We start from the raw sequence: 18,444 nt of genomic DNA, 5'->3' as shown, positions 1-18,444 counted from the left end.
TGTGTGTGTGTGTAGCAAAGGATCCCGCTAAGTACAGGGAAGGGGTTGTGAACTATTTTGGTTAAAGTTGCCTTCAATTTCCAAGAAAAATCTAAAAATTAAATTGGTGGGTCGACTTCCACCTCCCCCTAACTCTATTGCCACTAGAGGCCGCTAGTAATCAACAAAAATATAAAAGACAATCTATACTTTGTATGGTACATCACTTGTTTATCAATTAATAAGCTAATCTATTAATATTGTCATCCTTGTTAATTTGAAATAAGATAAAACTAAAAAGATTCCGTAACATTTGATATTATTCCAAAATCAATATATGTATATTTTATAAAACATAAATTATGATATCTATAAAATATACATTAATAAATTTTAATATTTTTTTTACATTAATTAAATAGTTTGTTTAATTTAAACAATATGATAGATGTTAATGATATGACTTTTAAAATTAATTGAGCATTTGTGAGGTTGGTTTGATAAAGAAAATTTATCAATATTTGTTAGTACATTATTGATTTTTAAAATAAAAAAATACATTATTGTGAATTACTTAAGATCATATACAATACAAATAACATAATTGATATTTTTAATTTTAAGATTTTATTTCTTTTTATAACTTTGTAACTTGAATTTTGAGAAATACTGTTTATTTAATTGTATTATCTTGTAGAATTAGTTCCATTCACTGGTTGGAAGAATAAGGCTTGAACAGTCTGTGCTGTTATAAGTCCAGATACAAACAGAACCAGGGCTGCCCCAAGAATTAACAGGGTATAGTGTAATATTCTCCACCCTAAGCTCTGAAATTAACAGGGTATAGTGTAATATTCTCCACCCCAAGCTCTGAAATTAACAGGGTATAGTGTAATATTCTCCACCCCAAGCTCTGAAATTAACAGGGTATAGTGTAATATTCTCCATCCTAGGCTCTGAAATTAAAAGGGTATATATAGTGTAATATTCTCCATCCTAAGCTCTGAAATTAACAGGGTATAGTGTAATATTCTCCACCCCAAGCTCTGAAATTAAAAGGGTATATATAGTGTAATATTCTCCACCCTAAGCTCTGAAATTAAAAGGGTATATATAGTGTAATATTCTCCATCCTAGGCTCTGAAATTAAAAGGGTATATATAGTGTAATATTCTCCACCCCAAGCTCTGAAATTAAAAGGGTATATATAGTGTAATATTCTCGATCCTAAGCTCTGAAATTAACAGGGTATAGTGTAATATTCTCCACCCAAAGCTCTGAAATTAAAAGGGTAAATATAGTGTAATATTCTCCATCCTAAGCTCTGCAATAAACAGGGTATAGTGTAATATTCTCCACCCTAAGCTCTGAAATTAACAGGGTATAGTGTAATATTCTCCACCCCAAGCTCTGAAATTAAAAGGGTAAATATAGTGTAATATTCTCCATCCTAAGCTCTGCAATAAACAGGGTATAGTGTAATATTCTCCACCCTAAGCTCTGAAATTAACAGGGTATAGTGTAATATTCTCCAGCCTAAGCTCTGAAATTAACAGGGTATAGTGTAATATTCTCCACCCCAAGCTCTGAAATTAACAGGGTATAGTGTAATATTCTCCATCCTAGGCTCTGAAATTAAAAGGGTATATATAGTGTAATATTCTCCATCCTAAGCTCTGAAATTAACAGGGTATAGTGTAATATTCTCCACCCTAAGCTCTGAAATTAACAGGGTATAGTGTAATATTCTCCACCCCAAGCTCTGAAATTAAAAGGGTAAATATAGTGTAATATTCTCCATCCTAAGCTCTGCAATAAACAGGGTATAGTGTAATATTCTCCACCCTAAGCTCTGAAATTAACAGGGTATAGTGTAATATTCTCCACCCCAAGCTCTGAAATTAACAGGGTATAGTGTAATATTCTCCATCCTAGGCTCTAAAATTAACAGGTTATAGTGTAATATTCTCCAGCCTAAGCTCTGAAATTAACAGGGTATAGTGTAATATTCTCCACTCTAAGCTCTGAAATTAACAGGGTATAGTGTAATGTTCTCCATCCTAGGCTCTGAAATTAACAGGGTATAGTGTAATATTCTCCAGCCTAAGCTCTGAAATTAACAGAGTATAGTGTAATATTCTCCACTCTAAGCTCTGAAATTAACAGGGTATAGTGTAATGTTCTCCATCCTAGGCTCTGAAATTAAATGGGTATAGTGTAATATTCTCCAGCCTAAGCTCTGTAATTAACAGGGTATAGTGTAATATTCTCCACTCTAAGCTCTGAAATTAACAGGGTATAGTGTAATGTTCTCCATCCTAGGCTCTGAAATTAACAGGGTATAGTGTAATATTCTCCAGCCTAAGCTCTGAAATTAACAGAGTATAGTGTAATATTCTCCACTCTAAGCTCTGAAATTAACAGGGTATAGTGTAATGTTCTCCATCCTAGGCTCTGAAATTAAATGGGTATAGTGTAATATTCTCCAGCCTAAGCTCTGAAATTAACAGGGTATAGTGTAATATTCTCCACTCTAAGCTCTGAAATGAACAGGGTATAGTGTAATGTTCTCCATCCTAGGCTCTGAAATTAACAGGGTATAGTGTAATATTCTCCAGCCTAAGCTCTAGAATTAACAGGGTATAGTGTAATATTCTCCACCCCAAGCTCTGAAATTAACAGGGTATAGTGTAATATTCTCCACCCCAAGCTCTGAAATTAACAGGGTATAGTGTAATATTCTCCACCCCAAGCTCTGAAATTAACAGGGTATAGTGTAATATTCTCCACCCCAAGCTCTGAAATTAACAGGGTATAGTGTAATATTCTCTACTCTTAGTTCTGAAATTAGCAGGTTATAATGTAAAATTTTCCACCTTAACCTCTAAAATTAACAGGGTATAGTGTAATATTCCCCACTCTAAGCTCTGAAATTAGCAGGGTATAGTGTAATATTCTCCATCCTAAGCTCTGAAATTAACAGGGTATAGTGTAATATTCTTCACCCTAAGCTCTGAAATTAACAGAGTATAAAGAAATGGTACATAAGTGGCATCCAACTCTATTTATTTTAGTAGCGAAGTTACTTTATAATTCACTTTGTCCGTCAATCAGTCAGTCCATAACGCAAAGGGGGATATTGATTTTTCTCAGCTGCTATTCAAGATAGGCGGCAAAAAAGATTTCCCATAATTTATATTCTTGATTTTAACAAATGCTTTTAAAATCTCCTTATTCGTATACCCATCCATGATCTTTTTTTGTGCTTTGCTACTTATGGATGTTGTCATCCTTGTTTATAGTTAAAGTTTCTGTTTTTATCTTTTGTTATATGTTTGTGAAAAACTTGTTACAAACCTGATATTCATGTGCGTCTACGCTATTAGCTCCCTTGACCCGCTCCGTGAGGGACCAGGCCTTCCGGTCCTCCTCCGACATTGGCATCCTGGTGGGGAGCTGCTCAGAGTACTCAGTGTTAGAGTTGAGCGAGTGAACCAGGGACTTGTTACTGTTCGTACTGTTGGGTGTACTTCTAAGAAATTGAAAAATTTATTGTTACTTTCCAGAAAATATTCATGATTAATAAATTATAATAACATCTAGGGATCTAAAGGTATAAGACAATGGCCGAAAAATTTATTTACATCCCTAATGATGATACACAAAATACCCCGCCTGAAGATTAAATTAGTGGTTGAAACGTTTGGAAACCTAACTGAATAAACCAACCATCAATCAAACTTCAATGAAAGTCACTAAAATTGTTGAGCTAAACAAAAAGAAAACGTTATTATAAAACTTTGGTCACCAGTAAAACATACCCAATGTCCCCTCCCTCCCTAAATAATATCGCACAATTACTTATTGCTAGCTAAAAAATGGGGTAAATTGAGAGATGATAGATAGATAGACAATTAGGTAGAAAGATAGATGTTCGTGTGGGCAGGATTGAATGTTCCCTTGGGACTATTCTACAACATTAAACTAAATCCACTTTCTCTCTCTCTATCTCTCTATCTCTCTCTCTCTCTCTTTCTCTCTCTCAAATTCTCTTTTTTTCTCTCTCAAGTTCTCTTCTTTCTTTCTCTCTTTCTCTCTCTCTCTCTCTCTCTCTCTCTCTCTCTCTCTCTCTCTCTATCTCTCTCTCTTTTTTTCTCTCTCTCAGTTTTTAAGCAATAGTGGACAAAATAATGCCACGGTAGTAGCGGTTATGCGTCTTGCGTTGGGTTAGGAGGGTGACGCAAATTTCAGACCCCAGATTTGGCGATTTGAGAAAAATTTATCTTTATATTATAGCAAATAAGATAATCTAGCAAGCATCCCTTTTATCTTATAGAGAAAAATAGTAAATCAAATAGCGAAAACTGAGATCTTCACCCTTCCAATATGACGCAAGACGCATGACCGCTTTGACCATAGCATTATTTTGTCCACTATCGTTTTTGCTCCTACCCTTTATCTTACCATACGGAAAAAGACTACAAGGAAAAACAAAAAGAAGTTAAACATCCTTCCACAATCCAAATTTATATGAAGCCTCAAAATATGTAATGTATACTTTTTCAAAATAGTAAAATGTTGACTTACAATTTTTATGTTTTATGTAGATTATATGGCCTTTTGTAAAAGTGGTTATTACTAACATATTATCGACATGCTGTTATTCAAATAACAAATTAACAAATCCACATAGAATGTAATAAAAGTTTTAATAGCTGATACATTTTCAAATTAAATATTTTGATTTAAAACCAGTTTTTAAATTTATATTTTCATCTCTTGTAATAATTTCTCTATGGTTAAGAGCCAGCATTTATCCTCCCTACTGCTCAAGGAAGGAAGGGGACATTGGACTGTAAATTAAACTAGTACCCGAAGTTTTATAACGTTATAATATTTGTTGGCTAAAATCTTTGGGTATTTCTATTGGATTTTGATTGATTGGTTCCAAACTATTTTTCAACCAATAATTTAAATCTACAGAAGTGGTAATTTTGTGGGGCAGGGGGATGAATCAATTTATCGTCCATGGTCTTATCCCTTACTATCCCTGGTGACTGTAATGTAATTGTGACTGGTAACAATGTTTTACTCTATTAAAAGTACGAACCATTACCCACATTCAAACTACAACTAACAAATTTAAACATATTTACATTTCTATGTCTGCTGTCTGGGTTTTGAAAGCAAAGCTGTTCTAAATTTTGTCCGCCTGTCCTTAAGTCCGTCCATTACGGAGAGCTCTAATCGTGATTTTTGGCGTGATAAAATTGTCCTCTAGATTTCAAACATAATAGGATGATTCCTGTAACAGTTAGGTACAATTAGGTAGGAAAAAATTTGTGAATTCAATTAGAAAAACATAATTTTTTCTTAGCCTTTTGACCAGTTTGACCAGGTTGAGAGGGGACATTGCGCTGTTTATTACACAAGTCCCCAAAGTTTTCTTATTTGTAGGCTCAACAACTTTCAAAACTTTTATTGCATTTTGATTGGTTGGTCCATTCAGTTAAGTGTCCAAAAGTTTTAACCACTAATTGTAATCTACTGAAGGGGTAATTATTTATCATCAATGGGGACGTACATCAATTTATTGGCCATTGCCTTATCCTTTTAGATACCTGGAATTTGACCCACTGTTAATAAATTCATATCTACCTATTATCAAATCTTGCTAGTTGATTATAAGTGAACTGAACATTGTCGCTTATCCTGCCCGCCCTCTCCTCATCAGGATGGTCCACAACATCGCGCCTTGCCCCGACACCAACGCCGTTCCAGTTCTCGCGATCACTGGAATTTTAATTATATATATTAATTATAGAGATATATTAATTATATATTTATGGGTATGAGCTAGAATCGATGTTAAGGTATAGATAGAAGCGTCTTAGCATCCTTAATAAATAACTCGACAATCTAGGGAATAACTCTGATTTTTCAAGTCATTTTTACTTTGTACGAGTAAACCGTCTGAAAATCTAGTCTTAAACAAATAAATTCTTTGAAATATCAGAAATAGAAACTAGGTTATGTCCAGTTATGCCAAGACACTTCTTTAGACAACCTAGCTCATCTGAGGTCAAATTTAAGGAAGATAATGTCTTAGGACGGTAATTTTTGTCCTTTTATGTAAAAACTTCGTCGATCCAAATATTTTTTCAATTTGAATCCTTTGTTAAAGTCATAAAATAGTTTTTATCTTCATCTGTATGATCCTGCCAGGTTTGCTGGCATCCTTATGAACAGTTAATAATTTATAAGTTGGGCAGAAACAATAATACAAAACCATATAGAGGGGAAGGGGAGGGGGAGGGGTGGCATAAATATGAATAATTAGAGGAATTTTATGTATTCTCATATCTATTAGTAACTAAATATAAGAGATGTAGTAGATTCCAAATGTCGTATTTTCAAGAGGATAAAACATGCATATGTAATTTTAGTTGTTGATATTAAAAATGGATATATTTAGAATATATGTAGATTTATCACAAGGGAAAAATTGGGGTAAAAGGGGTGGATTATTTAATTATTATTTTAGCCCGGTGCAATCTTTACTTTCTTAGAGCCAGAGGATATGAAAATCTGGTTTAACATCCAAGTAATAATATATCCATCATATTACATAAAGATATCTTAAGCATATATTTAAATATATGTTATATTTTGTGGGTGCGAATGGGGCGTTTGTCCAAATTTAGGTATGGAGACCGCTCTTCTATGAGTACTACTAAAAACCTACTTTTACTGCAATACACATAGACATTCTCATCGTCGGTTCGTTTGTTTAGAATGCTTAACCCTCTATTCCCACAAGTATAATACGAATTTGGTTGAGCTGGTGGAAGCTCAACAAAAGACCCACGCAAAGTATTATATTGCTTTAACCTAAGAATAAATGGTTGGTTTTGATATTCGATCGGAATTATATAAGTATATTAAGTATTAAGGAAGGAGAATGTTTTATAAAGTGTATTTATATTACAAGTGAATAAGTTAAGTATGAAAATATTTACAGGATAAGTGTTAAAATCATAAGTAGTGTAGGACAGAAAAGTGCCCTAAGTCCCAAGCAGTGAATTGTGCTAAGTGTTAGAATTCTAACATAAGGCCTAAGCTCAATTCATGCTAAGTACTAAGGGTCCTAAATTTAAACTACAATGCATGCCAAACAACTAAGTCATTACCTTTTAAAGCCTGAAGAGAAGTTAATGGTAGGAGAGTCAATGAATAACTAACTTATTTTAAGAGGTACATGCTATAACATCAGCTTTGAACCAGGATCTTAGTGTTTGTCTGTGCAATTAAGTGTCTGTATGTTAATTTGTGACGTAAATCAGACATGGTTGTAGGCATACATATTTGTACTGATTGGTTACATGGTTACTTTAACAATAAACATAATGTCTTTAATAAACATATAATATTAACAAATCACATACAAATTACCATGAATAGGCTAGCGTTACCCATATATGGTGTTATATAGGTAGAGATAGGCCTATGAATGCATAAAAGGATACAAATAATGCCTTGGGCCTAGCTAATGTAATTGTGTCTTGTGCCTGAGCGCTACTTGATAATTGCGGGGCACATCAATCAAATATTCAGATTCTACTCTATATAGTGTTAACTTTATATCAAGCATAGATAGATAGTTTGGATGCGAAGCATTTCTGCAAAAGTCTTATATGTACGTTCAAAGAATTTGAAAATTGAGGATCGCATCTCCAATTTTAAATCCTGCAAGCAAGGAACGCATCAAAAGGTTAGAAATTATGACCAAACCGGCACAGTTGAGCAGGTAAAAGAATTTTTATTCTATATAAAAAAATATAAAATTTTTGTTACTTCTATATCATATCAGAAAAGATAAAACTTTTAAAAATTATTATAAAAATTAAAATATTTAGTTGTTTTCCTCAAAGTTTGAAGGAATTTTTAAGTTAGTAGTTTTTAGTTTTTTCGTTTGTTTTTTTATTTTAGGTCAGGGTAGGTTAAGTATAGGACACGCAGGGTGAAAGACTACCACAGGGTTTGTACATGGATAAAGGCAACGCCCTTTAAGGGGCGATTCGTCGTATTTTCAAAATGGCTTTTGATAGGTTATTTTAGGTTAGGTTATATTGGGTTAGGTGAGTGCCCCGCAGGGTTAGGCAATTGGACCCCTGTAGAGATAGAGCCCCCCGCAAGTGCTAGAAAAAGGAGAAAAGCTACTGTGGAAATACGAAGAAACTCCTCTTAAGGGGCGTTGCCACGAAAAGGACTATACCCGATAAAACTACTCCTAGCCCATATTTTGAATTAATTTTAAAAAATAGGGGGGGGGGGGGTTGTGAGGTTTTAGTGCATGACAAGGACTTTAAGGGAAAGCCTAACAATTATTTTATTGAGTGAGTAAAGAAATAATAAGTTATAACTTTATGTGAATAAAAATGTTTCCTCCAGCCCAACTGTGTAGCACTGGCACACTCAATCCAAAGTTTTAACTTACACAATTCTACATTAGGCTAAAATTATCCAATTTAAATAAAGATAAACATCCATATTAACAATTTTAAAGAAAAAAAATTACCAAACTTTTTATTTACTTAATGTAAAAATTATATTTATAAGTCAATAAAAGCAAGCATCGACAGCCTAATCCACAAATAGTCGCGTGGTTTACTGTAAGCTGTAGGGCTTTCATAATCTTTTGCTTTCACAGCAAAGGCCTTGCCTAACCTAAGCCACCCTCTAATGCAGCCCTTCAAAGACTCACTAAGCGAATATGGGTGGCAGCTACCTGCACTTACGCAGCTACGCATGTCACCTAAACTATATCAAAGCCGCAACAAACTTAAAGGCTTTAAAGATTATAAGTGTGGCGTAGAGGTCTAATCAGCCACTATAAGCCACAGCCTTACTCTTCCTTAGCTACAAACAGTTAGAGACACATGGAAGCAGCTTATAGTGCCTAATAAAAAATGACGTCATACAATACAAATGACCAATGATAGGCCAGTATAACTATACAATGTAATCGACCAAAAGTAAAATGCATACTGTCCTATCATTGGTTATTTTTATTGTATGACGTCATTTATTACTAGGCACTATAAGCTGCTTCAGACACATTCAACCACATTGAGTCATTTTAAGCCAAATTTAGACTTAGTCACCACCTGCCGCAGCTACGTGGCAGAAATATGGCAGTTGACCAAGTAAAATAGTTCCTTGTCAAAATATAAGATTATTCTCAATTAAAAAAATCTATACCATTGTGTTTGAAGTCGTGGTCAGAATTTGCACATTGCAAAAAAAAGTTTTTGACAAATGTAGAGTTTTAAGTTCTAATTCCATCCTGGTTGAAATCTTTAATATTTTCATGTAAGGTTTTTTTTAAAAATAAAAACAAGGATGACAACTTCCATAAATGCAAGGCTCAACAAAGCACTGGTAAGATAAACGAACATTAACATCGCATTTGATATTAATCGCTTATTAATATCATGTCTAATCGTCTATGGGGTGATTTTTCTTGGTATATCGTATAGTATGGACAAGGTGTTTCAAAAATCAGGCATGTGACGTCATAAACATGAGGGGGATGAGAGGAGAAGTGGAGAAAAAAAACCTAAAAAAGAGATGGATAATCCCTCATTTTTAGGACGTCAAATGTCGATGATTTTTGAGACACTTTGTCCAGTTACATTACACTCCCTAAAATAGTTATATACCTTTCCTGGACCTAAAGGAATCTTTACGGTAAAGGAGAACCATATCTATTCTGCGGTTAGCAAGATTCTTGGCTACACACACACAGACATATAGACATCCTCTTACTTTTATACAAAAGTTATGGGAAAGATTAGTTAATCTTCCAATTACGTCTCCCTTCCCTAACAGCTAGTAAACATGTAGTTTTGGAGACAGGTATAATAATGAAAAAATATCCATTATACATCAGATGCATAAATAGCATATATTATAATATATCTGTATGAGAAAAGTAGCCTAATCTAATCAATATTCATACATAATAGAAAAACTCACAATATACATAAAATATATTTCCCCACATGGCCCCGCATCTGATAATTTTCCGCTGGACGTTTCAACCACTTATTGTAATCTACAGATGGGGTAATTTTTTGTATCATCATTGGAGATGTACATTGATTTATTGGCTACTGTCATATCCCTTTAGATCCCTTAAATACTTGTGAGTGAATATTACTATAGTTTGCCAATGTTTAGCAATAAATAGTATAACTCCTTGAAAAGGCAAGTGGGCCATTAATTCTTCTTCCCGCTTTAATACCTAACAACTTTAATTTTTATCTTTTTCGTGAGGCGAATCCTTACCCTGCAATAATGTTTGTATTTAGCGGTGTAGGGATAGTGGGACAATGTTTTTTTCATTGTTTACATTGTTTATTATTGCTTTTGAAAATATTGAGAAAAAATCTTCCAACTAAAAAAAATGAGAAAAAAATCCTCTAATGATGTTAATGCTTATCTTTCTAGTGCTTCATGTGAAAATGAGGTCATATCATAAATATCTAACATCAAGGTAGCTCTGTCCTGCAATGATGAGTAGATTGAAATGTCCTAAAATTTATGACCTTAAAACTTTACAAAACCTTTCAAAAAGTACCAAAATGTTTTTAGTTGGGGCAGATAAATTTGCCTTATTTCAATGGTTAATTACAGGAGTATCAATACCTTAGTCTGCCCATACTTTAAACAAACCAAAATACTCTTGTTTTGATTTTGTTAATCTTGAATGTCTGCTAGTGGATATGTTTGTTATTTTTGGTAAGCTTCGTCTACTAGAAATCTAACTTTTAAATGGCATTCTGCGCTAGGAACCTTAAATTTCTTAAAAATTGGACCCAGTGCGTTCGAATGTGAAGCAAAGATTATTTATCTAAAATTTTGAACAAGTTTGTTTTTATGAAGTCTTTTATAAAACCTCTCTATATATGATTTATTTAAGGCTGAATTTTCGTGACCTTAGCAAAGCAACTGATAAAAATGGCCATGAATCAACTCACTTCAGGAGTGGTTTTATGGAGAACTTTATAAAAGCAAACTTGTTCAAAATTTTAAATAGATAATCTTTGATTTTCTTGTCATGATTATGCGGTAACTCCTAGGTGATGAAAATTGAGCTTTGATTTTATTGAAAAGTGATCTGAAGTTACCTAACATAGGGTAATGAAATGCTAATTTAGGTTCTGACACAAAAGTCAAAGCACCTTCGAACGCAATATGTGGACAAAATAAAAAAAGTCCATTGTACCATTCCTGTAAATATTTGTCATATATAAAAAATGTTCGTGGTCCACATTCGATTAATGTGAAATTGCCACAATAATTGCTTTTACTCAGAAAGAGAAGAAATATTTCACAAACACACATTCACTCTTTTATTTACAAAAAATGATTTAGATTTTTCTTTCTGCAAACAAAAACTTGATTTTCCATAGAAATCCCTAACAAGAACAAATGTGTCCTAAATTAGCGCAGAAATTTCAAAGTAATTAGTTTAGTGTAGGCTCTCAGAGCATACAGTCGCATGCACAATGTGAAAGCTGCAGTAAACTCACTTGTGACTTAAGTGAGTAACTTCACACAAAAAAATTATAAATATCAACTTTAGTTATAAAAATATTTATTCAAAGACATATCTTCTAGAAACTACAACTCAAAATGGATCTAAGTGATAATATCTACAAACCCAATTCAATGTCAACCACATTTCCTAGACAATATCAACACTTCATCTTCAAAATTTCATAATCCTCATAAATTAAAATCGCTACTATGTCATCTCCGCCTTCATTTATAAAAATAAAATTTAAAATATTTTACCTAAATCGGCCACTTATTCCCAAGAAAATAAGCAATATTTTAAGTCAACTTAGCCTTCAAAAAACAATCTTCCATCAAATCTTCTAATATAACTTAATCTGCCAGACATTAGTTGTAAAATTATACTTACATCACTCACTTCTGAAATATTCATAACAAAATTGGCCTAGCATCAGAATTCTGCTAGCTAAGGGAGGGGTTAGCATTTTTCTAGGTTTTATGTAGGTCTCCAAAAAATTAGTCCTTAGATTTACGCTTAATGAGCTGGGGCATGAATCTATATTGACTACATATAATAATTTAAACTTCAGAGGTATTTTTTTATTAAGTAGATTTAACTGCAAATGTCACCAATATCAACTGCAAACCTAAAATAATGTATCCTAATCGGCCACCACGTTCAATTCTTAATCTGCTAGACATTAGTTATAAATTATACTTACATTATTCATTTCTGTAACAACGTGACAACAATGGCCTAGTATCAGAATTTTGCTAGCTAAGAAGTGGGGTTAGCATTTTCAATTATAAAGGTCTACCAAAAAAAAGTCTTTAGATTATGCTTATTGAATGATGGGCAAGGGCATTTATCTATTTATGACTACATATACTAACCTAAACTTTCAGGAATGTCAATATGATTTAACAAAAATGTCAGCAATGTAAACTTCTCCAAACCAAACTACCGTATCCTAAACGGCCACCACATTCCATTCTAATAAATCACAGCTTCAAACAATTTAGACATCTAAATATAGAGTAGCTTCCTTCAAAATATCACAATAAAATTTTTTTATTTATGATACAATCAGCATAATTTTCTTCTAAACACACAAATCAGCATATTTTTTACATTTTAGAACTCGTAAATGACATTCATTATTTCTACAATTGTTTTACTTACAAAATTTCATTATAACTACAATAATAACTACATATATAACTACAAGGTAACTACATTTCTATATATACAAACAAATTCCAATAGAAACACATAATAAACACCAGTTAAGTCACATTTAATTTAATGCAGTGTAAATAACTGCAATCATATCTCCAAGGGTTTTTTTTACTCCCTTATCAGATAACACAAACGGCGGCTTGGGTAAATCCTCTAACTTGACTAATGGTCATAAATGAGGTGTCAAGTCGCAATTATTTACTTATGACTGACTTTATGTTCTATTTTGCATTATGATTAATTGTAATTGTTTTTTCTTCTATAAACTTACATAAACGTTGTCATATGTATAATAATTGAATTTGAAATATACATACAATTAAATTTCAACAAATCATCGTTTAAAAGTAATAGGAAAGATCAGATTAAATATAGGAAATAAGAAATAAAAAACAATTAGCATTATTATTTACAATTGTTAGAATTAATTAAAAATTTTGTAGACTTTTGTGCAATTCTTTGTTTTTAAAAGTTATAAGTTTCTAAATATCGCAGGGCTAACCCAAACCTTATTTAACCTAAAGTAACAAATGAGAATTTTAAATTTTTTAAAATGAAGTCGGTACAGTTCTGTAATGTATCCATTCGAGGGATTTTAATCCTTAGGTAACGTGCTGGTTATTCCGGTAAGGTTTCAGGTTCAAGTTAAAGCTAGCCGGACATTAGCCAAATAAATTAAAACATAGTAATCACAATTTTAACGGGGCTATAGCACTTACACATTTATACAGTCAAATTTCAGTTTGCCATAAATACATCAATACTTCTTGAATTGCACTGGCGAGAATACGTTCACTGTAAATTTGCTGGATGTGTAAAGGGCAGTCCCCCATTTGAACATCAAATTAGTAAAAAAATTAGGTATGATAAAATATGGCGTAAAATAGCTGAAAAAAATCAAATAAACACCCTAAATGTAGAAAAGCTTCGCCTTACAAAAAAGTCCATCTAAATATTGATTGAGAGTGTTATGTCTCCTAGATATGTTGTATGTATAATACATTAATGCAGTAAAAATAATCAGGGATCTAAAGGGATAAGACAATGGCCGTTTAATTAATGAACATCCCCAATGATTATACACAAAATTATCGCCTCTGTAGATAACAATTGGAAACTCAACTAAATGAACCAACCAATCAAAATTTCATAAAATCCCCCAAAGTATAGCCAACGATAAAGAAAACGTTATTATAAAACTTTGGGGACTAGTGTAATAAACAGCCCACTGTCCCCTCCCTCCCTGAGTAAATATAATACAATTATTATAGTGTAGAGCACAACAGAATGTCGGTTAGATATTCTGTATTAATGTGTTATTTTGTTGGTAGTGCAACTATTCACAACTTTACACTAGTTCCCCAAGTTTTATTTTTACGTTTTCTTATTCATTGGCTTATCATCTCTGGGGACTTTTATTGAGTTTTGATTGGTTGGTTCATTAAGTTAAATGTCCAATCGTTTCAACCACCAATTGTAATCTACAGAAGGGGTAATTTTGTTTATCATTATTGGGGATGTCCATCAATTTATCAGCCATTGTCTTATATATATCCCTTTAGATCCTTGCCCGCAACCGCTTGTAAATCTAAATTTTTGTTAATCATTATTCACATTTATTAAATAATCTTTAACATTTTTTGTTTCATAACTGCACCAATGTTTTTTTTGTTTTTGTTGTTGTTGATGTTGTACTTGTAATGGACTAATTTGTCCTTGTGTTGATAGATTTTGTCTAGCTATCACTAAAGATTATAGAGTATGATAGCTAGAGTATCTTATAGTTGCTGTGCTACTGATGAATATAATTATCCTAGTGTCTAGCTAGTACTACAGATTATAGAGTATTATAGCTAGAGTATCTTATAGTTGCTGTGCTACTGATGGATATGATTATCCTAGTGTCTAGCTAGTACTACAGATTATAGAGTATTATAGCTAGAGTATCTTATAGTTGCTGTGCTACTGATGGATATAATTATCCTAGTGTCTAGCTAGTACTACAGATTATAGAGTATGATAGCTAGAGTATCTTATAGTTGCTGTGCTACTGATGGATATAATTATCCTAGTGTCTAGCTAGTACTACAGATTATAGAGTATGATAGCTAGAGTATCTTATAGTTGCTGTGCTACTGATGGATATAATTATCCTAGTGTCTAGCTAGTACTACAGATTATAGAGTATGATAGCTAGAGTATCTTATAGTTGCTGTGCTACTGATGGATATAATTATCCTAGTGTCTAGCTAGTACTACAGATTATAGAGTATGATAGCTAGAGTATCTTATAGTTGCTGTGCTACTGATGGATATAATTATCCTAGTGTCTAGCTAGTACTACAGATTATAGAGTATTATAGCTAGAGTATCTTATAGTTGCTGTGCTACTGATGGATATAATTATCCTAGTGTCTAGCTAGTACTACAGATTATAGAGTATGATAGCTAGAGTATCTTATAGTTGCTGTGCTACTGATGGATATAATTATCCTAGTGTCTAGCTAGTACTAAAGATTATAGAGTATGATAGCTAGAGTATCTTATAGTTGCTGTGCTACTGATGGATATAATTATCCTAGTGTCTAGCTAGTACTACAGATTATAGAGTATTATAGCTAGAGTATCATATAGTTGCTGTGCTACTGATGGATATACTTATCCTAGTGTCTAGCTAGCTAGTACTACAGATTATAGAGTATGATAGCTAGAGTATCTTATAGTTGCTGTGCTACTGATGAATATAATTATCCTAGTGTCTAGCTAGTACTACAGATTATAGAGTATGATAGCTAGAGTATCTTATAGTTGCTGTGCTACTGATGAATATAATTATCCTAGTGTCTAGCTAGTACTACAGATTATAGAGTATTATAGCTAGAGTATCATATAGTTGCTGTGCTACTGATGAATATAATTATCCTAGTGTCTAGCTAGTACTACAGATTATAGAGTATTATAGCTAGAGTATCTTATAGTTGCTGTGCTACTGATGAATATAATTATCCTAGTGTCTAGCTAGTACTACAGATTATAGAGTATTATAGCTAGAGTATCATATAGTTGCTGTGCTACTGATGGATATAATTATCCTAGTGTCTAGCTAGCTAGTACTACAGATTATAGAGTATGATAGCTAGAGTATCTTATAGTTGCTGTGCTACTGATGGATATAATTATCCTAGTGTCTAGCTAGTACTACAGATTATAGAGTATGACAGCTAGAGTATCTTATAGTTGCTGTGCTACTGATGGATATAATTATCCTAGTGTCTAGCTAGTACTACAGATTATAGAGTATGATAGCTAGAGTATCTTATAGTTGCTGTGTTACTGATGGATATAATTATCCTAGTGTCTAGCTAGTACTAAAGATTATAGAGTATGATAGCTAGAGTATCTTATAGTTGCTGTGCTACTGATGGATATAATTATCCTAGTGTCTAGCTAGTACTACAGATTATAGAGTATTATAGCTAGAGTATCTTATAGTTGCTGTGCTACTGATGGATATAATTATCCTAGTGTCTAGCTAGCTAGTACTACAGATTATAGAGTATGATAGCTAGAGTATCTTATAGTTGCTGTGCTACTGATGAATATAATTATCCCAGTGTCTAGCTAGTACTACAGATTATAGAGTATGATAGCTAGAGTATCTTATAGTTGCTGTGCTACTGATGAATATAATTATCCTAGTTTCTAGCTAGTACTACAGATTATAGAGTATGATAGCTAGAGTATCTTATAGTTGCTGTGCTACTGATGGATATAATTATCCTAGTGTCTAGCTAGTACTACAGATTATAGAGTATGATAGCTAGAGTATCTTATAGTTGCTGTGCTACTGATGAATATAATTATCCTAGTGTCTAGCTAGCTAGTACTACAGATTATAGAGTATTATAGCTAGAGTATCATATAGTTGCTGTGCTACTGATGGATATAATTATCCTAGTGTCTAGCTAGCTAGTACTACAGATTATAGAGTATGATAGCTAGAGTATCTTATAGTTGCTGTGCTACTGATGAATACAATTATCCTAGTGTCTAGCTAGTACTACAGATTATAGAGTATGATAGCTAGAGTATCTTATAGTTGCTGTGCTACTGATGAATATAAAGGGTGAGCAAAAAAAAATGCGTAGACTTTTAAAATTCAAATTGCGCGGCTTGTGTTAATAGTAGAAAAATGTTACGCATACCATTAGAACCGATAAGAAGTCTATTTTTTGGAAATATAAGAACGATTCCTCTGCTACGTATAGTAAGGGAGCTACATGTTAAATTGTCCTAACTGACTTAAAACTTGACTTGCGAGTAAATTTTGGGACATTTTATCACCTAGCTCCTAGATTATTTGTAGCACAGGAACCGTTCTTATATTTCCAAAAAATACAGTTCATAGCAGTTCTTACGGTATGCGTAACATTTTTCTACCATTAACACAAGCCGCACAATTTAAATTTTAAAAATGTACGCACGTCTTTTTGCAAGAATTATTGTCTAATATTAACTAATATACTCGCAAGTCAAGTTTTAAGCCAGTTGGGACATTTAAACACGTAGCTCCCTAACTATACGTAGCAGAGGAATCGTTCTTATATTTCCAAAAAATAGACTTCTTAGCGGTTCTATTGGTATGCGTAACATTTTTCTACTATTAACACAAGCCGCGCAATTTAAATTTTAAAAATCTACGCATTTTTTTTTGCTCACCCTTTAATTATCCTAGTGTCTAGCTAGTACTACAGATTATAGAGTATTATAGCTAGAGTATCTTATAGTTGCTGTGCTACTGATGAATATAATTATCCTAGTGTCTAGCTAGCTAGTACTACAGATTATAGAGTATTATAGCTAGAGTATCATATAGTTGCTGTGCTACTGATGGATATAATTATCCTAGTGTCTAGCTAGTACTACAGATTATAGAGTATGACAGCTAGAGTATCTTATAGTTGCTGTGCTACTGATGGATATAATTATCCTAGTGTCTAGCTAGCTAGTACTACAGATTATAGAGTATGATAGCTAGAGTATCTTATAGTTGCTGTGCTACTGATGGATATAATTATCCTAGTGTCTAGCTAGTACTACAGATTATAGAGTATGACAGCTAGAGTATCTTATAGTTGCTGTGCTACTGATGAATATAATTATTCTAGTGTCTAGCTAGCTAGTACTACAGATTATAGAGTATGATAGCTAGAGTATCTTATAGTTGCTGTGCTACTGATGGATATAATTATCCTAGTGTCTAGCTAGTACTACAGATTATAGAGTATGATAGCTAGAGTATCTTATAGTTGCTGTGCTACTGATGGATATAATTATCCTAGTGTCTAGCTAGTACTACAGATTATAGAGTATGATAGCTAGAGTATCTTATAGTTGCTGTGCTACTGATGAATATAATTATCCTAGTGTCTAGCTAGTACTACAGATTATAGAGTATTATAGCTAGAGTATCTTATAGTTGCTGTGCTACTGATGGATATAATTATCCTAGTGTCTAGCTAGTACTACAGATTATAGAGTATGATAGCTAGAGTATCTTATAGTTGCTGTGCTACTGATGAATATAATTATCCTAGTGTCTAGCTAGCTAGTACTACAGATTATAGAGTATGATAGCTAGA

At 32.9% G+C, this 18,444-nt stretch overlaps 1 protein-coding gene across 1 annotated transcript in view; it reads right to left on the bottom strand.

Annotated features, from left to right (window-relative positions):
• Positions 1-286: 286 nt before the first annotated feature.
• LOC145318269 (uncharacterized) overlaps positions 287-18,444 on the bottom strand; it is a 29,037-nt gene continuing 10,879 nt past the window's right edge. Inside the window, exons 2-4 of the mRNA XM_080159587.1 lie at positions 5,638-5,772; positions 3,337-3,511; positions 287-806 (exon numbers count right to left, since the gene is read on the bottom strand). Coding sequence (XP_080015713.1) covers positions 666-806; positions 3,337-3,511; positions 5,638-5,772 — 451 coding nt within the window. The 3' untranslated portion in view covers positions 287-665. The remainder of the gene's footprint in view (positions 807-3,336; positions 3,512-5,637; positions 5,773-18,444) is intronic.

Source organism: Acartia tonsa, chromosome 4 (genome assembly GCF_053477335.1).
Source record: "Acartia tonsa isolate MP-2025a chromosome 4, ASM5347733v1, whole genome shotgun sequence".
Classification (NCBI taxonomy): Eukaryota; Metazoa; Arthropoda; class Copepoda; order Calanoida; family Acartiidae; genus Acartia; species Acartia tonsa.
The sequence above is the reverse complement of the archived record's forward strand: the minus strand, read 5'-3'. Positions and strand labels throughout refer to the sequence as shown.